This window comes from Cryptomeria japonica, chromosome 10 (assembly GCF_030272615.1).
Source record: "Cryptomeria japonica chromosome 10, Sugi_1.0, whole genome shotgun sequence".
Classification (NCBI taxonomy): Eukaryota; Viridiplantae; Streptophyta; class Pinopsida; order Cupressales; family Cupressaceae; genus Cryptomeria; species Cryptomeria japonica.
In genome coordinates this window covers 496984811-497009416 of record NC_081414.1, presented here as the reverse complement: position 1 = coordinate 497009416, position 24606 = coordinate 496984811, and the positions used below count along the sequence as shown (strand labels likewise).

General features: G+C 37.8%; 1 protein-coding gene across 1 annotated transcript in view; it reads left to right on the top strand.

Annotated features, from left to right (window-relative positions):
• LOC131039414 (protection of telomeres protein 1a) overlaps nucleotides 1-24606 on the top strand; it is a 312678-nt gene that overhangs the window by 226292 nt on the left and 61780 nt on the right. The window contains exons 7-8 of the mRNA XM_057972165.2: nucleotides 7708-7989; nucleotides 8088-8161. Coding sequence (XP_057828148.2) covers nucleotides 7708-7989; nucleotides 8088-8161 — 356 coding nt within the window. The remainder of the gene's footprint in view (nucleotides 1-7707; nucleotides 7990-8087; nucleotides 8162-24606) is intronic.

Genomic DNA, 24606 nt, shown 5'->3' with positions numbered 1-24606 from the left:
ACAAGTAAGCCCAAATATGAAGACCAATTTAAGGGGGTGCTAAAAGATATCACCACCATCATACTATTCGAGGGGGCGTTGAAAGATCTCATGCAGGAATCACAAGAGGAGACACTGCCAACGTCATACCAAGACAAACGAGTCGATGCGAGTGGCATGATTCATCATCAACTCCAACCTCCCGAAGCATTATTGGAATAGTGGCCAGCTGATAGCATGGTTCAACTTGATGATCAATGTGTTACAATGAGTCATAGCTTTGCCTAGCTTTGCCTACCTTACATCCAAGGAAGTTGAGGAAACAATAGATGTTCAAATCACCAAGATGATTGGGAGTGAGGACCAATGTGTGGAAACATCAGGATATGAAGTTCTACAAACGTGGACAAGTATGAAGATCACCAAGAGATCGAGAGCGAAAACATAGCAAAAGGCATAAATGACTTGCTATCAGTCGACACTACACCATTCCAAGAACAAGGAAATAAGCATTCACCCTTTCTACAAGAAGAAGAATCAAATGAAGAGCTTCAAGCTGTCCAAGGGAAGACATTTCAAGCATTGTTGAAGTAATAGAGCCAGAAAATGATGGACAGTTCGGAGGGGTGCTATCACTTGAGATTGTATATCAGAAACCATTAGAGGAAATTTTTGAAGATCAACTTATTAAGGAGACTCTCATTTTTGAAGATATGCTTATGGAGTGTCATAAGGATGCCTGGTTTATGCAAAACATTGAACTTGTTGTCATCACAGAAGTGAAGAGTGAAGAGTAATTTAAGGTTGCGCTAGCTCCATTCTGAAGAATTCAAGAGAAACTAGCAAGTGAGAATTTGCATATCAAAGATGTGAGCAGGGTGATACATCACCAGTGGCGACCTCTTGAAGTAGCTGACAGTCTCTCTTCTGACAATATACTGGTGGACAATGAGTAAGAGTTTCCATTCGAGCGTGAATAACACCAGGTTGTCTCTTTCCTTAATCCTAGCTTTGAAATTTATTATGATTTTGATTATGGGGGTTATGGGAAAGCGACTTGTATTTGGATTGATCATGGACCTAATGAACTACCCCAAGTGATCATTTTGGAAGGTTCTTCCGTTTGTAGCCCTCTCTTCTTAACAAAGCACTCATCAATGAATTTATGGGTGGCACCTATGTCTATTAGTGAAACCACTCGTTGCCCCTATATCACACCCCTCACTTTGAATGTTATTGCCAACTTGGTACCAGTAAGTCGTGCAATGGTCTTATCCTCTCCAGACTCCCTTTTTGATGTATTTTCTTCATCGCTGCTTTCCGAATCAGATTGTTGTTCTGACTTCTGTAAGGCTAATTCTTCAATAGAAAAATACTCAATCTGTTTTGCTGTTTTAACAGTACACTTATGGGAAGGGTCCCATGGTTCCTTGTAGTGAAAACAAAGTTTCTTCCTCCCGAGTTCATTCAACTGGTCATTGTCAAGTTTGCCCGAATCATTTCGGGGTGGGTGACAATCACTTTGGTTATGCTTCTTGTCTTTGTCTTTCTTCTGTGGATAACTCTTTGAGTGAAACCTATTCCTTGAACTAGAAGCCTCGATGTCCCTATCCTTCTTAATGGCTTCCTACAATGTAGGTGGATCAAAAGCCTTAATCCATCCCCTCAACGGATCAGATAAACCATCCATAAACAACACCATGAGCCTCCTCTATGATATGTCAATAACTAACACTAAGAGTCTCTAAAATTGTAAAGTATAAGTCTCTAGTGGTCCCCATTGTTTGAGCAGAGCAAGTTCCTTAAAGTGCAACTCTGGGTCCTTTTTGTCAAATCTCTCTATCAATCTCTCAGTAAATTCCACATAAGAGGTAATCGGGTCATGCCCCATAGTAACCATGCCATGGTGCCACCAATCACGTGCAATGCCGTCAAGGTGTATAGCCGCATATTTGATGGCTTCTTCTTCTGGCATATGGTTAAGCTGAAGATATGTGTCCACCTTTTGAACCCAAGCTCGTGTTGTGGTCTTCCTTGAAGCGTCAAAATATGGTAGAGTCAACTTCCCTACTTTTTTCCATAGTTCGAAATTTTGATTCCCGTCTTTGGCATGAGGCATATGTATCATCCTCACATCAATGTAATCTCGCAGGGATATAGCTGCCTGAAAATCTAGTCCTCCACTTTCCCAATCTCTTCTAAATCGATCCTATAAATTGGTGATCTGAGGCTCATTCGTAGGCTGTGCTGGTGCCCTGGGTGGGAAGGTAGGTAGAAGAGGTCTAGAGCTCACCGTTCTAGTGGGTCGGGCTACATGTCCAAAGTTGTCATCCACATTTCCTCCTCCGTAACCCCCATGTCTATTTTGTCCACCATTATCACCTCCATTGTTCCCACCATTATTTCCACCTCCAACATTAGCATTAAATTAACACCCAATTGCCTAGCCATCATTTGTAACAACGGGTCCATCCGCTAGTTATGTTCCTGCGCTCTCTGATCTGCCTGTTGCTGTCCCTGCATGAATTGTTCCATCATATTGAAGAATCTCTCCTGACCTGGATCCCTTCTCCCACCTATATTGTCAATGTTTTGTTCTCCTGTAACTCCTTGTTCTTCTGGACTTGTATTAAATATTGTTGTATTTCTTCGTGTGTTTTAATGGTGGGCGAAAGGTTGTTGGTCAAATCCAAACATATTACTGTTTGCTCATATTGTCCCCTCCAGGATGGCAGGATACACTGATCTGATACCACTGTAGAGTTCCCTATCAAATCTGGCTTGAGTTTTTCAGTTTTAGTCGTTTGACATTTCGTCAAACACTTGGCATGCTCTGATACTATTGTAAGGATCTATCCTAATTTGCTCGACACACTGTTTTGTAATGTTTGTAGATGTAAAATATATCACATCAACCCAAACATAGAAAATAATGAATTGCATCTACTAATTCATCGATAATATTAATATTCAGGTTTTAAAGAACCCACTGTGCTTCCAGATCAATATTCAGATCTACTAACATATTTCTAGGTTGAAGACAATGCCAATGAACTATATTTCATTAAAGCTCAGTTCAAATTACATTTTCATTGATTATTGCAGCTCAAACAAAGATGTCAAGGAAACGCCTACCACAATGCAGACCCATACTCTGTTTCAGACTTGATATGTCCTCATGATATGTGCGGCTCCCTATATGCAGCTACAGATCTGTACGGCCCAATCTCTGCTCTCCTTTGAACTGTGCGGCCCTGTCTCAGGTATTTGCAGGTATGTATGGCTAGGTGCTGAAGTGTTGGAGACTGAACCGGCACCTTGGTGAATGTTCCAGACTTGTACGACCGCCTACAGTCCTCCGACAAGTGCTGCGGCACACTCTTGGGCTGTGTTTAACGTGTGTGGCTTGCAATGTACTTCCCAAATGTGTAAAATGTCACCAGCAGATCATTCACATTGGGCAGCCATTAATCTATCCTCAAATCCTCCAAAAGAATCCTCCTGGCATTGAATATTGACAAATATAAATAACAATTATCTCAACATGGTTACCTTGTAGAAAAACCTTAGCAATCTTCCTGACTGTGTCTTTCAACAGCGAAGAGAATGTTAGCAAAGAGGGATTTTGTCCTCCAAGCCCTCAAGAGAAAATTCTCCAGATAAATTCTCAATTTCATATATTTTCCAGCCTGCTTGAAAGAGAACTATTGAACTCTTTTATAACTCTCTCAGGAGAGTCCATTCACTCATCTTGTCAATGTGGGATAAAAGAAATACCTTTATTTAATATTTAGCTCCTCTTTATGTGTGCCATGTACTTTAGTGAAAGGGAACATTTAATATTTATAACATATTACTTTATTGCCCCACTATAGTCATTTATTAAATAAGGATAAATATTTTAATTTAACTTTATATCTCACTTTATCGTTAAATAAATAATTATTAAATGACTAATTGAACACCAGTCAAATAATTAATTGCCATCCACTTGAAAATTATCTATGAAGTCTTTGGTGTCACTGAGCTAGCACATAGCTGACTTACTATAAATAGTAAATTCCTCAAAATCATCTCAAATCACCTCGGAATGGCCTGAAACTGAAATTGCCTAGGCTAAATTTTGCTCCCCTGACCCCTTAAATGTCTTGGTTAGCCCATGGATCACCTCAAAATAGGCTAACGACAAATCATATGTTAACTGGCTAGAAAGGGGACATTATAGATATGTATTTATATACTTCCGCTACAATGTCATTAGTTTTATATGCACTTGTGTTTTCTATGCGATTGTTGCAGGATTTATATTCAGGAGCATAATAAACTATTCGGTCTAATGTTCCCAACCCTAGGTGTAGAGAATTTATGTTTAATCATCTTTTATTAGAAAATTATCAATTATATACGTTTCAATGGATACCTAACCTATTGCAGGCTCTTAATCAGGTATGCTTCTTTGTTCAATTATTGTTTTAAATGGAAATAGAAGTTTAGGGCAAAAATTTAGGGTTTTACTAAATGGGGACATTACAGTTTTATTGTTACATGGTTGGGTAGGTTAGGGAATTATTTTTTTATCCTTTTCTAAGTCATTAGAAATAGTGAAAATCTATCCAAGTTGTCATATTGTTTATGTGGTGTGTAAGAATTAATATTAAATATCAGTGTATAGTTCTAGTTTAATGTTTTCAAATTAATGTTAGTTTGGTAACATAATGTTATGTTCTCATGGGAAGTTTCATTGTAAGATGGTTCGGTAGCTTAGGAAGTTGATTTTTTTTGCCTTAAGTCATTATCAACAATTAAAATCTATCCTTGTATAATCCCACATGATATATTATTATGTATTGTTTATTTCATCTATATTGTAAATTCTATTTCTCCTGTACTCTTCATCCTACAATTCCAGTTGTATCACCAACTCTAATCAGCCAACTAAAGTTACACTCTATTTCTTAGCTTGTCCCTAATAAGGGCAGCAATGCCTTTTTGCTTCTCTTCACCAAGGGTTAGTTCTATGATGCCCCTCTCCCAGCTACTGATCACCAAACACCACTTAAAGCAATCTCCCTTTCTACGTTTATGACAATAAGGACCTTCTTGGAAATCATCCACCCAGTATAAAAGCAGGCACTCAAACTAAGGTACAATGGCCAGCCTTGTGAAAACCCCCACCCAAATGATACATCAATCCATATTGCATTGGCCGTAATCAAGGACACTCTACATTGCCTTCCAAATATGCTGGAATTCAAAAGTATGGACCATCATCAAACTTTGCTACAAAAACACAGAAATATGTTGATCAACATTGTGCAACGACTTAGAGGGAATCAAATGGCTATCATAAGCTGTTTGAATTAGCAAAAAGAAAACCTCAAGCTGTTGGGAAAAAAGCTAACAGAGTGTACTTAATTGTACTGAGGCCATTGAGAATCTGCTTAGCGGTGACAAGGTAAGAAGAGAACTCTGCTTTGCTGTCCAACACAAATAAAGTCAAAGGGCTGACAAGAGATCAACCAATGCAAGGAGCTACACAATGCTGAATATACTGTTCCTGCTGAACTTTGGAATGCAATTCCTGGTGGCCAAGTGGAAGAAATGACTGCTGGATGGTATTGGAGTTCAGAGGGAAGAAATGGGCTGCTTCTTAAGTTTGCAAGTGCTATTGTGCTCCCACATGTCCCAACTTTTGCAGATACACATATCTATTTACAAGCTGTGACAGTAATACTTGTAGCATCTGTGTTTCTGCAAATTTTAATGCAATTGCTTGCTCACCGTTAAATATGCTAGGCTCTTAGTCTTTTCTAGTCATCACAATGGACTTTTATATATGTACCAGAAGTTTTGTCCATTCAACCCTTTTTCTGTGAGTATTGTATCAGTATCTTTTAATATATCAATATATTTAGTTTTGTTAAAAAAACGATATGAGGCTAATTATTGCAGTAGCTCCTTTGTACCCCCCATGATTTCCAATCTAGAATAATCAAATTCTTAGGGTCTGGCTTATTCTTGCCTGTTGATATGAAGGGCATTAGGGGTAATTCTGAAGTTATTCTTGCTCCAATCCAATCTGTAGGTGGTGGTGGCTGCCAATTAAGTGGTGAGATACACATCTTCATTTGATTAAAGAGTTTCCTGTAGAAGTCTGATTGCAAGTAAACTCCCATCACTCTTGACATGCTTAGCATTAGCAAGCTGACATGTTGAGTCATAGATGAAATTTCACGAATTACAATAGCATACAATATTTAAAATCAATATATGCTAGGCTTACTCATGTCTACTCATCTTGATGGACTTTTATATGTCCCAGGAGTTTTGTCCATGTGACCTTTCTTCTGGTTCTTTTGTATCAATACTTTTTAATATATCAATATATTTACTTTTGCCAAAAAAATAATACAAGGCTAATAATTGCATTAGCTCCTTTGTACCACCATTATTTACAATCTAGAGGAATTAAATTCTTAGACTCCGGTTTCTTCTTGCCTGCAGATATGACACCACCACTATACTTGCTCCAATCCAATCCATAGGTGGTGGTGGCTGCCAATTATGGGTTGAGATACAAACCTTTTTCATGTAGAAGACTGATTATAAGTAAAACCTCATTACTCTTAACATGACATGTTTTGCATTAGCAAGGTGACATGTTGAATCATAGACACAATTTCAAGAAACTAGGTTACCATATCTTTACAATAATATACTTTCCTTTAGAAGCTTAATTGTAAGTGAACTGCCATCACTCTTAACATGACATGTTGAGTCATAGATGCAATTCCAAGAAACTATGTTAACATATATTTACAATAGTATACAATATTTATAATCAATTACACTACACAACTTGCATATTTTCTTTATGATATTCTATTAGTACTATATTGTCAAGAGGACTTCTGACTGGTATTACTGTGAGTTCCTTTATCATCCCATTGTATGGCGTCAGAAAAAGCGTTTCTTTTCAATATTTATACAGTTCATAGAATTGTGTATTCTAAAGCTTTAAATGGTGAATCTTAATTTATGCAAAAGGTTTCACCCGTTTAACATGAATCATTTCTTAGGTATCCTTTTGATCACTAAATTAACTTTTTGTGAGTTTTGATTTGAGTAAAGTTTGAGCAAATGCCTGCAAATATGTAATTTTTTGAAAAGACACAACTCTTCAGCTTGCCCTATACAAAACAGTTCAAACTTATCTATTATTACAGACAAAAAGTGAGACACCAATACTACAATTCCATTATTAACAACCAATTCAGGCACATCCTCAATTATAAAGCTAAGTACACCTCTATTGCAGAATCATCAGGCAGTAATGAATATTAATTAATTTTATTTCTAGGAAATCTAGTCACATTTGGTCACTGTTAATAGATAATTTATTAATATTTTATTTCTAAGGATTATGGAGCAAATATGGGGCATTATTCCTAAGAAATCTGGAGCCACACTAGGTGAAAAATTAGTTTAAGAGCATTGTTATGGACATGTTGCCAATAATGATTGTAATTTAGTAAGGGACTTTTGTATCTTCAGTTGGTTTCTTTGCCCTAGAAAGTTAGAAACTAGTTTGCATATCTGAAGGGTCAACTTGCTTTCAAGATCAACCATGATAGACTCCTATTTTCCATGTGGATATTGTACATTGCAAGCAATTAGTTAGATGTCTACTTTTATTCCTTAAGTTATTACAACTGTTTTCTTAAACAGGCAAGAAGAAGAAACGGACATTGTCGCTGATCCTTTTGGGGAATCCTCTCTAATTGCTCTACAAAGAAATGATTTATGTAATTTTCCATCTGTGGGCTCTGTTATTCCAGTATATGTAGAGATGCCTATCAATGAACTTCAGTCACGATTTCCGAAAATAGGGCGTTGGGTGAAACTTCGTAACATGACTTGTCGTAGAAATTCAGGGCTCTGGGAAGGAGTTATGACTGATAAAAGTAAGGTTTCTAGTATTTCCCCTGAGATGGAGAAAATGTATGTAAGGTATGTTTTTTTTTGTTTCCCTTTACAAAGTTGGAGGTCATTTACTGGTTTTCCTTTGGTAAATATTGAATTGTTTTGAGATGCTTGTTGAGTGTCAGAGATTCTGCAGAACGCCTTGAAACAAATTCATACTTGCCTCAGTGGTGTCCGAAGATTCTGGATGGTATAACAGGTATTTTGGAACTGGCTTTCTTTAACATGTGTACTAAAGCCATATATTCTTCAGTAGCATAATTATAGGGAATGAGTGAATTTGAGACACAATTCAGAACTTTTATCTGTAGCACTCTTGCATAGTAAATGCTATATTTACCTTTCATAATAGAGTTGATCATAGTAATCTTGGAACTTTAATTTAGAATTCATTTATCATATCAATAATATGTAGATGATCAATCAATTGATCGTTTTATTTATGTTGAAGTTAACTTAGTATGCAGTGATATGCAATCTGTCTGCAACCAAATGTAGGCTGATCATTGAATTGATGTAGAGGGTTATGCTGGTAGATAAGCATGACTACAAGACTTAAAACTATTATTTTGCATTTACATGCCATTTCAATTGTTAAACAACTGATAATTTTCAATTTACAAGGTAAAAATAATAGTAATGTGGAGTTCGTTTGCATTAAATTCTAGATTATTATAGCCTTTATTGATGTAATAAAAGCAATTTTTTAATTTTATAGTGTACTTTAATTGTATATTAGCTGTATTAGTTTGTAATGTCCCCACTTTGAAATAGAATTTAATAATAAATAATACTAATAAAATTAAAATACAAAAGGATAAAAATAAAATTTAAATTAAAAAGTAAAAGAATATAATTAAACGTAAGTAAAATTTAATTAAGTTAATGAATGGTCAAAATACATGAAATGAAAAGTGGACTCCCTCAAACATGAGATATAAAAGGGAGAAGAGAACCTCATTTGAGGGGAATACTCAAGGGAATCAGAAGTGCAGATCTGATTTAAATAAGAAATGCAGGTCTGATAGACAACAATGAGGAGGCACAACCCTTTAAATGGATGTCTCTTTTCCAAGGGATGTATCTCTTCAATAAAATAGGATGGTATAAAAGGATATGGAATGAAGAAAGGAAGAAAGGAGGAAGGATAGGAATTAAGGAAGGTTAATGGAAGAAGAAAGGAATAGGAGGCAAACTCAGAATGTGTATATTAACTAGCAGCTTATATCCTTATCTAATATTGTGGTATGCCAGTCATCGGGACTTCCGATTTTGGGCGAGTTTGGGTGATTTCGCCAAGTTGGCGATTTTGCCGAGTTTGACCCTCTGGACTCGTTCGAGTCCGAGTCCAAGCCTGGCAAACTCGGGGAGGGCAACTCGACTCGAGAATCGCCCAAACTCAGCGATTTTGGGCAATTCCTGTTTCTCTAGTATGTATTTTATGTTGATCTAAGCACTTTGAAGATTATCCTTAAGTGTCTTAAGGATGTCATGACTCTTGAATGTAGTCTTTAGCTTTGGGAGCGTTGCTATCACCAAAAGCTAGATCCAAAAATGATGGAGCATCATTTCCATATAAAACTCTAAAAGGACTCATTCCAATTGACATGTGATAGATGGTGTCGTAACAATGTTCACCCAAATGCAACCACTTGATTCATGCCTTCTATTGCCTTAGTTACACAAATATCCCTCAACCCATTTGTTCACAATCTTTGTCTGGCCATTAGTTTGAGGGTGGTAACTGGTACTAGGGGTCAATTTAGTGCCAACCAACTTGAACAATTCATGCCAAAAAGCATTGAGAAACCTGCTATGCTATTGACTATATTTCTCGACAATCCATGCAGTTTGAACACCTTGAAGAATAGTTTTGCAACTTGCTGTACCTTATATTCCAATGAGATGGCGAAGAAATGTGCAAACTTGGTCAACTGATCAACTACCACAAAAATACTATCTCTGCCCTAAACCATTGGTAGACCAGTGATGAAATCCATAGATACACTCTCCCATTTCGGCTCTAGAGTAGGTAATGGTTGTAGCAATTCTGTTGGGAAAGTGTGTTTTGACTTGTTTTGCTAGCAAGTTAGACACTTGTGTACGTGAGACGATATCATCCTTGAGACCCTTCCAAGAGAACTTCTCCCTAACTTGTTGGTATGTCTTAAAGTATTTTGGATGTCCTACCAGTGGTATATTATGGATGGCTCTTAAAAAATACTCTCCATAAGGTTTGATTCAAGAACCAAGTAAATTTGTCCTTGTAGTAGATGATAGCATCCACTAGCGTGTATTTGTCATCCTAAACCTTACCATCCATCAACTCGCATGCAAAGGTGTTTTTGGAATACTCAACTAGAAGATGAGCCTTCCAATCAGCTGAAATATTTGTCAAAGAGCAAACAATGGGTTTCCTGGATAGATGATTTGTAACAATATTCTTCTTCCCTTTAACATACTCTATGTCAAAGTCATATGCCTATACCTTACCTATCTACTTTTGTTGCCATTCGTTCAGATCTTATTGCTCTAAGAAGTATTTCAGACTATTGTGATATGTTCACAACAAATTTCCACCTAGCAAATACTATTTGAAATTTTCCTATGCATGCATGATGGGAAGCATCTCCTTTTCATAGATAGGATATAGTCTTTCTGTATCTCGAGGCTTTTGGCTTTCATAGGCAATGGGGTGTCCATTTTGACTAAAAAATGCTCCAATCCCCTCACTCAAAGCATCACACAACAACACAAAAGGCTAATTGAATTCTGGTTAAGCCAACATGAGAAGTACTCATCACCTTAAGTTTGTCAAATAAACAATGAGTCTCATTTGTGTACTTGAAAGCCCCTTTCTTGTTGAGATCTGTAAGAGGTGCACCTAGTTGAGAAAACCCCTAAACAAATCTCCCACAATAACTAACAATGTGAAGAAGCCCCGCAACTCTGTCAATATCCTCGGTGGTGTCCATTCTAGATTTTCCTATATCTTTTCCTAATGAACTTAAACACCGATAGCATTGATCGCATGTCCCAACTAGAGAATCTCTATCACCGTAAACTCGCTCGTGGAATCCTTAGCATACAAAGATTGTGCCTCCATGATACCCAAAGCCTCATCAAGATCTCCCAAGCATTCCTTCCACGTCCTATTGTGTATAGCGACAATATTGGTCAATCCAAAGGGCATGACTAGAAACTCATAGTGCCTGCAATGACATTTGGATGTTGTCTTATGAATGTCGTGCTCCGTTACTCTAATTTGATGATACCTTGATTAAAGATCATTCTTCAGGATCCAATAACTCGTCGATCCTAGGAATAGGGTATCTGTTCCTAATGATCTTTTTGTTTAGGGCATAATAATCTATATACATCCTCATGGTCCAGTCCTTCTTCACAAGGACAATTGAAGAAGCAAAGGGACTTGAGGTGGGTCTAATATGCCCCATATCTAGTAACTCCTTAATGAATTTTCTATCTCCTCCCTTAATTTCTTAGGGTGTCCGTAAGGAGTAATGATGTTAGGCTTGGAGCCCTCCTCTAGCTCGATGATGTTAGTTGAAAATTTTGTACACCTGGGAAGGCGTGCAAAATTGTGGTTTCAGCTACAGGGTGTGAGTTAAAAACTCTCCTAATTTTGATGGAAGTCTCCCTCTTTTCTTCTATTACAAATTAACTATAACACTAATCTAACTTGGGTGGGACAACATCTTTTTCTCTTTTCTCAAAAAAGAGAAAATTCTTTTTTCTTTTCATAAAAGAAACTGCAATTAGGAAAACAAATACAACAACTTCAGAAACTTTAACAAATACAAAGATGCTTATACAAAAAGGAAGTGAAGTTTTTGTGAAAGCCCAAAGTCCTTCGTCACTTCCTCGGGACAGGAATGTAGAAACAAAAGCTCAAAGTCTTTATTTTCCTACTATCCTATCTACCTTCCAGAATGATTAATATGATAACAATGTGCAACTTTCAACAGCTCAAAGTCTATTGATATGGTGCACCTCTAAACTACTATAACTAGGAGTAATTACAAGCACAAAGTCCTATAATCTCTCTCTATTACGAACACTTAGCTACTTTAATCCTCAATATTTATAGCACAAAGTCTACAAGAAGTTAGATCAAAGCTCCTTTTAACAATCTCACCAGAATCTCAAGTATATGCAGAAAAATATACCACCATGACATAAGAACACAATGGATCTAGTAACAAGGTTTCAACACAAAGTCTGAAACTCAAAATGCCTTCTTGATATTGCTTGAGAAATCAATTTACAAGTATAAAACACAAAGTCTTTATGATTGTAAATTTCTTTAAAGTTTTCTTGCTTGTTAAAAAGATAAAAATTACATAAAGCACCCTTTGATATGTATAGGAGAGGGGTTGAGAGAAAAAAGTGGGAGAAGTCCAACCAACTAAGACTTTTTCCACAAGTACTATAATTAACTATGACTTATTCCAAATTACAGTCCTATTGTATTTCAACTTGTAATTTGTTTACATGTAATTAAAAGTTACAAGAATGCAAGTAATGTGATTACTTGCAATTACAATTTTTTACATTACATGTAATTTGTCAAGAGGAAAAAACATAAAACAAAAAAAAAACTTAAGTGTCATGAGACACTGCTTGTTCTTCTCTATCCTTGGCCATGAAAACTTGAAACTTGTTGATTGATTCCTGCAATTCATCAAGATTTGGGCCTACTGTATTCCTTGCAACAACAACAGTTTTGATAATGACATCGAAATATCTCACTATCGCTACTCTATGTTCCTCAAGAACAATATACATCTTGTCAAGGAAAACTTGGCAATTCACAAATCTATTAATTGAGGTCACTATAAATTGTTTAAATTCAAGCTCGTGATGAAGCCTTGACACCAACTTAGAAAGTATTACATCCTTAGGAAGCAACTCTTCATTTTGACTTACCATCTTGCAAGACATTTTCTCAAAGTTGGAGATAATATCCTACTCCACTTCAGCATTCATTTCAAGAGCAGCTTCAATATCTTTAATCAATTCCTTGACAACTAATGACCTATTGATCATAAGCTCTTCAAACTCAATAAACCTTTCCCTGTTTGGTATGACAATGTGATTGAACAAGATTTCCAATTTGACTTGATCCATTTCATGCCAAATTCTTAAATCACTTTCTCTGGATTCCAGACATTGCTTAAAAGCTTCTAAAGTCTAGTTCAGTTCAATTTTATCTCCACTGCCCTTACATTGCCTAGCACCAGCAAAGCTTTCTTCACCACTTGAGCACTTCAATCTGTCAGTTGATCTACCCAAGAATCAACAGCTTTGGCCTTTTGAGCAGCTTTCTCACCTCGTTTGATAGACTCTTTGAAAGTAGAGGAAGTCAAGGGAGAAATCTTTTCCGAAGAATTAGTGATCTTTTGAATCACTAAGATGAGTTGTGTGTTTTCCTCCTTGAGCTTATCTTTCTTTACTAGGAGCTCATCGTAATTTTGAACCAATGAAGCTATTGAGTCTTGAGCATCATGCATCATTCCAACATGTGTTTGCTTTCTTAGTTCCACTCTCGGAACCTGTAATCAAATAGCTGCATCTCTCCTTGTGGCTTATCAGCAAGAGGTTTTGCCACCTCTGCATACTTCATCTTGTTACTATCTACAACCACTCATAAAATTGTCTTGGCTTTCTTGGTAGCCTTGGGCTTAGATTTTCTAAGCTGCTGAAAGTCAAACACATTAGGAGAAATCTCATGCTTTTTCCTCTGAGTGATTGAGCTCAACCGTGGGGGTAAATGTAATGAGCTTGTATTTGTAACAACAATTGTAGGTTGTGTAGAAACAGACTCTGTCGATATCACAGTTGTCATTCTAGGTGAAGCCTTAGTTTGGACAGTGACAAGTGTTTTCTCATATGGCAAATCATGACAGGCATTAGACATGAACCTATCAAAGCTTATGGCAGAGGTATCAAATTCAGGAAGCAACACTTGATAGAATGGCATATGAAGGATTTACATCAAAAACATTTTCCAAGCTGCCATGTGAAACTTCCATAGGTATGTCTACAACTGATGATAACACATTAGTGCAAACAAATACACTTGGCTTAATAGAATCAACATGAACCATAGAGAAAGAATCTACATCCATGTCTATTGGAGACATAGGAACATCCAAAGACATTTGGGGAATGGACGTGTGAGGAGAATCTGAGTTCATAGTAGAAGATCTTGGAGCATTCTCCTCATGTGATCAATCCTCAAGATCAATGACGTGAATTTGCACTTGAGGCTTCTCGTTTCCTTTCAATGACACCTCTTGTGGAGGAATAACCAAAGCCCTACTAAATCTCTAGCTTGATTCTAGTACCAGAAGAAGAAGCACCCTCTTTGGATTTGACCCTCACCTCAGACTTATGCTCAATTGGCCTTGCTGAATCATATTCCACCCCAACCTTGATCTTTATAGTTTTAACATTATTGTTTTTCAGCCAAGCATTGGTGTTTGCAAGGATGGGCTGAAATCTATCAAAGATTGAGGTACATTCCTTCTGCGACCATTGGATAGATGGAAGAGGAGCCTCAACAATCCTCTGTTAAATATACTCTAGATCAAGAGTTTCCCCGTCATCAAATCATAGTTAGATCCAGATCTACAATTTGCTCCAAAGTGAGCCCTCTGTAATCTATCTTCCTAATGTCTTCTTTTGTTCGAAGATCAACCCAAATATCCTCACGGCGATGAACATGAGTAAAGGCTCTCTTAATTTTATCTTTCATCCCTCGATAATCAAAATCCTTTCTCGCCTTAAACTTCTTCAATTTGATTTCTTGAAGTTCCGTCTCCTTTTCTTTGACTCTTGCTAGGGTTGTCAAGGAGTATCGACCAATCTGTAGTGGATTATGTGAGGATATGTTGATGCCTAACTTATGCTGAGGTAACTGGATTGCATGAATTGTCATCAGTTGTCTAGCCAACTCGATCAAGATGATCCTGTCAATAGGGTATCTCAAAAGCATATATGGGTGGCCTTCAAAATATCCAACTCTCGTGTAAGTGAAAGTTGGGAACTGAAGGAACAAGCATTCATACTCATTCACTTTCTTCTAGGCTGCCTCAGACACTCTCTTGTTCTTAAGTGTTTTATCAAACAAACACATGAAGTGACCAAAGAAGGCATCTGGCACCCACCTGTAGTGAATCCTGCTTGGTCTTAAGGTGAGTTGATCATAATATTTCCATATTAGTACCAGCGACCTATCACCATTGGTAGAAAGACTTGGAAATTGCCTAAGTGAAGCTACTATGTACACCAAGTAGGAATTCATGTAGAAAGTGAGAGTGATTGGCACTTGTAAGAGCTGCTCACATTGGTTATCATTCATCACTTCACCCCAGAAGATATGAGACTGAGCTTTTCTCATGACCACAATGTATTTGTACATCCCGATTTCAAATACATTAGACTATTTTAACCTCATTATCCTGCTCAGAATTGTGATTATATCACTGATTTCTTTAAAGAAATTAGATCGATACAACTTAGGCCATCGAGAGAAACATGTTCTAGGAGTCCTAAGCCATTTTGAATTGATATGCCTTACGCAATTTGATCTTTTTTGGTTGTAGTGATCAAGAGCACCTTTCATAGAGATGTCTGCATACTCTAGAGGGGCATGAACCTTAAAGATTTAATCATTGGTTTCTATGTCCAATCTGATAATAGTATTGCCATCATCATCCTCGATTGTCCTAGATCCTCTGTCAAAATGAGCAACATAGGCAAGAACAAATTCTGGTTCTAAGGCAGCCACTAGTGGAAACCAAGTGAATATGGCTATTCAAAAGCAACTGCATGTTGTGGCTTGGTGATCCTTCGGCTCTCTCAAGAAACTCAGACATATCAACATGCCCAATCTCCATGTCTTTGATTTCATCAACAGGAGAGCTCACCTAAGAAGGAGCAATCTCATTCTGTTACTTGTCGTATTTGTACTTCATCTTCTTGTTTGAAGGAGATGCTGGTTGTTCTAACATCGAGCAAGAATATGTAACGCTGCGATGAAAACTCCAAAGAGTCAAGACATCATCACAAGCTATGGGAGAAGCCATCACACTTTCTTCAAACGAAAGAGCTTTGAAAACAATACCCAACTTTTGACCTTTCATGATATTTATCATGGAGAAAAAGAAGAAAAGTGGAAAAGCGTGAACGATGCACTACAGATAAGGCTTTGATAGTGACAAGGGCAGAATTTTGGATCTCAAGGGATGGATTGCAAGTGAATAGCAGCGAGCTTGAAAAGGTGGAAATGACTAATGCGATGTAGGGAAAAACCTTGACACTTGCACTTGTAATCGAGTCTTGGAGACCCTATTGCAAGTGTACAAGCTTGCATGTTTGGGATGTGCAAAAAGGAGAAAAGATACTGAATCTTATACTTGCAATCCAGTCTTGGAGACGCGATTACAAGGAAGCAAGCTTGCAAAACAGTCATGAGCTTGCAATTAGGTCTCTAAGACCTGATTACAAGTGCACAGTAAATGAAAAGAATGGTATAAAAAAACTTGCAATAAGAATCTTAAGACCAGATTGCGGATAAAAGAGGCTTTAGGAAGATAGATGTGAACTTGCAATCGGGTCTCTAAGACCTGAATGCAAGTATGGACTTAGCAAATTACATGAAAGACTTGCAATGAAGGCTAGTGTTTACACACTTGTGATTAGTCAATGCAAACAAGGAATCTGATAACAAACTTCAAAATGGAAGAAAAACATACTTGCAAATAAAACACACGACCCATGTCACTGGCAAAAAGGGAAAACGAAAAGCATAGGGGATTGCAGAAATCCTAAATGCAAAGCTTCAAGAAAACGCAAAGAAGAACAAAACAAATGCAACAAAGGCGAACTCTTTAGCCACGAGCATGGGAGACCAAGAGAAAAGAAAAAGAACACCAAAAAGGAACATACTTGGAAAAGAGATGCGAACGCTAGAGGAGTCGCCCACTGCAAACGCAACTTCAAAGAACTAAATGAAACCTCAAAGATCTCTCCAAGGACTCCAATAGACGATTTGAAAGAAGACTCCTTCAACAATGCAATCACCACATCATTAATGAAGCTCCTTCCCAAGAATGCCGGTTTGCATAAGAGGGAGAACAAATCAGGTTTTGGGAGTGCCAATACAAGCAAAGGCAAAGACATCAAATTGCCTCTACAAAAATAACTTGTGATTTGGTTATTAAACCCCGATTACAAGTGAGGGAAAATGCATATACTTTGAGTTTGCCATAACATATACTTCTAATCGGGTCCTAGGGCCTCGATTGCAAGTGAACGAACTTCTTTTACTTTAAAACAATAAAGCGACTTGTAATCGGGTCTTTGGGACCCGATTACAAGTAAATCTCATTTACTTGCAATAGCATCTAAAAGTTCCTATAACTTGTAATCAGCTACTTAGAACCCAAATTTGCATAAAAAGGAAGGGAAAAGGCCACCTGTAATGTCCCAAAATCCGCAATCTATAAAAACATATAAACAATGCGATTTAACATTTGTTTGCGATATGAATGATTGATCTAGAGTATAGTTTAGCAAATTCTTTTAAGGTTACTTTGTTATCAATAAGTCAATTCCATATTTAGTTCCTAATGAGATCAAGAGGACTAGATGCAATAGGATGCCCGTAGCACTTGTTAGGCCCAAGAGCGGTACACTCCCCCTTGGCCCAACTGACGGCAGACCTTAAGTCATCCGCAGTGGTTGGCCTACCTGACAGAGGCCTAGTTCCTGCTATCCTTGCTGCTCTATTCTTCACATGTCTCATTGGGTTTGGATATGCAATTGTCTCATTTATCATTATGTTAATGTCTTAACCCATTCCTACTATTCTCTTAATTGAACAATGCCATTCATTTTGAATTTCTTATAGTTGTAATTCATTCATTAGTTAATTGAGCATATAGAGGTTCATTTATACACCTACATATACATATATATATATATATATTTATGTACCAATGTATCATATTAATATCTATTGTATTAATCTCTATTTATATACAAATCAGAGAAACGGGACTCGCCCAGACTCGGCGAGTCTGAGTATGAGTCATGCTCGGTGAGTCCTAGGGGCTCGGACTCGGACTCGTCCGAGTCTGGCGAGTAAAATCGCCAGACTCGCCGAGTTGGCGAGTTTGGCTCAAACTCGCCAAATTCGGCGAGTCCTGAGCCCCAAACTCAGCTACTGCCTAGCTTAAGTAAAATGACAAAAAAAAAACATTTTAAAAACTTTTTTTGAAATGAATGGTCTCGTCTTTGTTCACTACAACCTCCGCTTGAGAATGAGAAAAATTAGGGTTCGTTTTTTTGAAATGAATGGTCTCGTCTTTGTTCGCGATGCCCCTTGACCCCACCTTGGGGGCGTTGCCCCCAAACCCCCGTAAAAAAATATGGGGGGAAACTGCGTCGATAGAAGTAGGGAAAATTTAACCTCCGAGTCTGACACTGATTGGATCGACCAGGTAGATATAGAGGCTGAGACTGTAGCCATGGCAGAGGAGGAGCGGAGAGCACAAGCACAAACAGGAGATTCAGAGGCAAATAGTGACACAGATGTTCCTGATATTGGTGAGCATGGCATGGTGTCACGGGGAGCGGCCATGGCTGTCCAATCATCCAGGACCTAACTTAGACGCCTTCACAGGGGGCCGGGGCCGGAGGGTGCTGTTGTGCAGGCTTCTTTGAGCCATAGGCTTGTAGTTGTATTTACCTTTGGTATTTGTATGAAACATTTGATGATGATCATATGATGACATGTATTTTTTATTCCATAAGTTTTGTAATATTGTATACGTTTGACAATATTTATATATCTATGTTTGTTATTTTCTTTAGCTACAATTTGCGTTTATGCTTATGTGATTGATGTATACTTGTGTATGTAATCAAATGAGCCGAGTTTGATGATGTTATTGTGTCTTTAAGGTGTATTCAATAAAGGGTGTCTGAAACAAGTTTTAAATCTTTAAAAATCTCTAAATTTCTTGAGTTTTTCACTTTCCGGAGTCCAGCCGAGTTTGGAGCCGAGTCTGACGCCGAGTCCCGAGTCCGAGTTCGAGTCCCGTTCCTTTGATACAAATGCATTGTAGTAATATCTATATATACAAATGTATTGAATTAATATCTACATATATTTATGTACCAATGTATTGAATGAATATCTATATATATATCTGCACATATGAGTTCCCGTGATTTATGTAAACCCTACTGCAGAGTAAACATTGGTGGGTATGTATTCTTACCTGCGTCCCTTGCTACCCTTTCACCCTGTCGCTATTCCTTCGCACTCTCTATGTCCCTTTCCTCCTCACGGCTTGTACTTAATACCGGCGGGGGAGTGTTGGAGCAGATCCATCCAGGGGACGTGGCCGCTGAGGGAGAAGGTGAGCGGTGGTGACTGTTGGAGTCACCGCTCCCTGATCGACCCGCACTACCTCTTGGGCGCCTTAGTTTAACAGTCGCCGCATATCATACAATGCGCTCGCTGGGTGTAATACACCCTTTCCTAGTGTAGTTAAGGTATGCATTAATTATAATATATTGATAGTATAAATAATTTATATTGTATATGATATATTTTATATTGGTTCTATTAATAATATCGTATGGTAATATGATATTATTCCATAATAATAATTATAATGTATTTTGATAATTTATATTGTATACCAATATTATATTTTATATTTATTGAATAACACATTATATGGTAAATATAATATTATATTATGTATCAATATATCTATTTTATGTTTATTCAATTAACAATATTTTATGGTAAAGTTCAATTAACAGTTAATATTAATAATGGTAAAGTTCAATTAACAGTCAATATTAATAATTAAAATATGATCATTATATTAAAATAAAACAAGGAGTCATCTCTGATTAGGTTACAATAATAATGGAGGGTAGGAATGTTTTTATTAATTAATTACAAAAAGGTGGGGTTATGACAGTCCTCCCCACTCAAAATTGCTTGTCCTCAAGCAATCTGGGATGAAAATGATTAATGGTCTCATCTCCCTCCCATGTGGCATCTTCCCTACGAAGGTTCTTCCACTTGACTAAGTACTCCGTTATGGTCCTCCTTCTTAATTCTCTTTCTCGCTTGTCAAGGATGAGCTCAGGTTCCAAAATCAACTTCCCTTCATTATCAATTGGAGGTAGCTCGGTACAAGGGGAAGTGTGTAGGCCCAAAACCTTTTTCAGCCGGGATACATGAAATACATTTTGTATTTTACTGTGATCAGGCAGATCCAATTCATAGGCCACTTCACCTATCCTTCTCAAAATTTTATAAGGACCATAGAATCGTGGTTTCAATTTCTCAGCTCCACTGATTTTAATGGATGACTGTTTATAAGGTTGAAGTCTTAAAAATACCAAGTCTCGTACTTCAAAAGATCTTTCAATTCTCTTTTTGTCCGCATACAGTTTCTGTTGATTTTGTGCTTGGTGAAGATTATCTTTAAGGGCATTCATGATATCCGTGTTTTGTTGGAGGAAATCTTTTGCACCTAGTACATGACTTTCTGAGCGGATGAGATCCCCAAAGGATGTTGCTTCATACCCGTAGAGAGCTTTAAAGGGACTCATCCTAATTGACATATGATGGGTTGTGTTGTAACAATACTCTCCAAGATGAAGCCATTTTATCCAAGCATTTTGCTGACCAGAAACATAATTTCTTAGATAACCTTCTATCCATTTATTGACAATTTCAGTTTGCCCGTCGGTCTGTGGATGATAACTGGTACTTGGTGTTAACTATGTTCCTGCTAATTTGAATAGTTCTTGCCAAAATATGCTAAGAAATCGTTCATCTCTGCCACTCACAATATTCTTGGATAAGCCATGTAGCTTGAAGACTTCCTTAAAGAAGACGTCGACCACTTGTGAGGCTCCGAAACTTGAAAGAATGGCCATGAAATGCGCATATTTCGTTAACCTGTCCACTACTACAAAAATGCAATCTTTATTCTATACCTTTGGAAGTCCTGTTATGAAGTTCATAGATATACTCTCCCATTTTTGATTTGGGATGGGTAGTGGTTGGAGTAATCTTGAAGGAAAAGTGTGTTCTTCTTTATTTCTCTGACACACCATGCACTCTTGAGTGTGCCTCAGTACATCTTCCTTCAGCCCCTTCCATGAGAATCTTTCTCTGATCTGCTTGTAGGTCTTATAATATCCTTGGTGACCTGCTAAGGGAAGGTCATGATAAGTCTTCATAATGTCTACTTTCATGTTTGATTCGGATGGAATATAGATTCTGTTTTTGTAGAGGATGAGATCATCAATTACCTGGTAATTTTCATCTATTTCTTTCCCATCTAGAATGTTGCTAGAGAATTTGTCTTTGGCATATTCAGTACTTAGAGCTGCCTTCCAATCTGTAGATAGGGCTGATAAAGACCCCAAGTAGGGCCTTCTTGAGAGGGCATCTGCTACAACATTATACTTTCCTTTCATATATTCTATGTCGAAGTTGTATGCCTGAAGTTTACTTACCCATTTCTGTTGTCTATCATTCAAATCTTTTTGATTGAGAAACAACTTCAAGCTTTTATGATCAGTTTTAACTATTAACTTCCCACAAATAAGGTATTGTTTGAATTTCTCTAATGCATGCATAATCGCTAGCATTTCTTTATCATAAATTGAATAGGTCCTTTCTGTTTCTCTAAGTTTCCTGCTTTCAAAAGCTATGGGATGCTTCCTTTGCATTAAGACAGCCTCGATGCCTTCTCCTGAGGCATCACAATAAAGCTCGAAAGGTGCTTCAAAGTCTGGTATTGCTAAGACGGGGCAAGAACTCATCACCTCTTTAAGCTTTTCAAATGCTGATTGGGCTTCATCTGACCATAAAAATGCTCCTTTCTTAGTTAAATCGGTTAAGGGAGAAGTTAACTTCGAAAATCCTTTAACAAATCTTCTATAATAACTGCATAAACCTAGGAAACCTCTAAGATGAGTGAGGGTTTGGGGCTTTGGCCAGTTTTTGATGGCTTCAATCTTTTCTTCATCTACCTTAACTCCATGGGTACTGATCTTATGACCAAGGTACAAAATTTCTTCCATCCCAAATTCACATTTTGACATTTTGGCAAAAAGAGAGTGTTGTTCAAGTAGGCCCAATATTTCATCTATATGTCTCAAGTGTGCTTCCCAAGTTTTGCTGTAAATCAATATATCATCAAAAAATATTAACAGGAACTTCCTCAATTGTCCCTTGAAAATGTGGTTCATGCATGACTGGAAGGTGGCGGGGGCATTTGTAAGGCCAAATTGAAGGACCAAAAACTCAAAGTGGCCATAATGGCATCGGAAAGCTGTTTTGGGAACATCTTCCTTCCTCAATCTTATTTGATGGTACCCTGATCTCAAATCTATTTTCGAGAAGTATATTGCTCCATGTAATTCATCTATAAGTTCATCCACCCTAGGGGTGGGGTATCGGTTTTTTATAGTCTTCTTATTGAGTGCTCTATAATCAATGCACATCCGCATGGTTCCATCCTTCCTTTTTACCAATACAACGGAGGAGGCAAAAGAGCTAGAACTATGTTGAATGTGCCCCATTTCTAGAAGCTCTTTAATAGCTTTCTCAATTTCTTCCTTATAGTCCCTTGGATGGTGGTAAGGGGTGGAGATTACTGGTTTTGCACCTTCTTCAAGTTCAATAGTGTGTTCAAAACCTCTTTTGGGTGGCAGTCCCTTTGGAATGTCTTCAAACACCCTTTTATGCTTTCTAATAATGGGCTTAATATCAATATGAATGGCTTCCCCTTGGGTTGAATTCTTGTCTAGCACCATGCATTGGGCAGCCCACTCTCCTTGACTACGTCTAAAAATCCTTTCCATTCTTTTGGATGTTACCATTTTGGTTGTGCCATCATGCAACCCTTTGATTAGTACTTCCTGCCCATTTTGAGTGAAACATAATTCCAATTTGGGGTGATCGAGGTAGAATATTCCCAAGGAATGTATCCAAGGGATTCCTAGGATTACATCTGAATCCCCTAAATCGACAACATAGAAATCTTCTTTGGTGGGGTGTTTCCCTAATGTTATGTTTAATTGAAGGATTTTTTTGTTACATGAGGAAGTGGATCCATCAACAAGGGCCACTTGGAACCCCTTAAACTCTTGTGTTGCCAGTTTCAATCTCTTAACCAAGCTTTTATCAATAAAGTTGTGGGTAGCCCCGCTATCTAGTAGTGCAATTACTCTCTACCCTTTGATCACACTTTTGATTCTGAAGGGATGTGTTGTGACCATTTCACACATCGCCCCATTTAAATGGGGACCCCCTCTTTTTGCTCGTTTTTGCTCGCCTTTCGCTTTGCTTTTTAGGGTTTTGGTTTAGTTTGTTAGTTGTCTGGACCAGGGTCAAGCCTTGGGGTTTCTGTTACTGCGTTTTCAAGCCAGAGTCCAGTCAATCTTGAGAGCTTTTTGAGCTTCCTCCCGTAGAATGCAATTTTGAATAAAGTGAATTCGCCAGAGGCTAAGTGAGTTGGTCTAGTTTCAGTCGGAATTTTGAATGCAGAGTCCAAATTTGTCTAAGTGTGAATGATGAGATTTTGGATTTTTTTATCCGATTGAGTAATTTTGACCAAATTTTGAAAATTTTGATGATTGATCCCGGGCATTGGAAAAGACTTGTTTTTGCCTTGTGAAGTGATTAAACTCCCAAAATCTTGATATTTTGGCCTGTAGGAGCAAAATCGCTCCTGTCCCTCAGTGAAGGACCGGAGCTTGTTTCTCAAGATTTTACTGTCTCTGCAGGATCAAGACAAATTTTTGACTGGAAATGATAAAGGGAGGCATGATCTTTCCGTTGAATATAATTTGAAGAATTTCACAAGCATGGAAATGTGCCAGGAGCAAAAATCGCTCCTGTCCCTCAGTGGAGGACCGGAGCTCAAAATCAAACATTGCCTTGTCCTTGCAGGATTTGAACAATTTGGCAATTTGAGAAGATCAAAGTAAATATGTTTCATCAGTTGAATATAGGTTGGAAGCGCAAACATGAGGAAAACATGACTTTGAAGCTAAATCGCTCCTGTCCCTCAGTCAGGGACCAGGGCGAAATTCAGTGGTAGCTCTCGTCCCTCTCCCAGGGACCAGAGCGAATTTCCTCATGAGGCATGTTTTGGGCAAAGATCAAGCAAGTTTTGAGTTTGAGGCAAACAAAGAAAGTGTAATGAACCTATTGAAGACAAATTGAAGATTGCAAGATACCAAAGTAAGGCCTATATTGGCCTAGGCACTCCTGTCCCTCAGTAAGGGACCAGAGCGATTTTTGCCTTAGGTCAATTTGTCACTAAGTTAGAACGAATTTCATGCCAAGAATAGGTGAAAGGATCCACATCGAGTCCATTGAAGATAATTTTGGAAGTTAGCAAAATGTGATTGAGCCTAAAACATCAAATTCGCTCCTGTCCCTCAGCCAGGGACCAGGGCGAAATGGTATTTATCTTGCCTTCCTCCCAAGTTTAAACCACTCTAAGTCAGGATACAAGCTGGCAAGGACATTTTGAGGTGTATCGACGAAGAACAAAGTTGCAA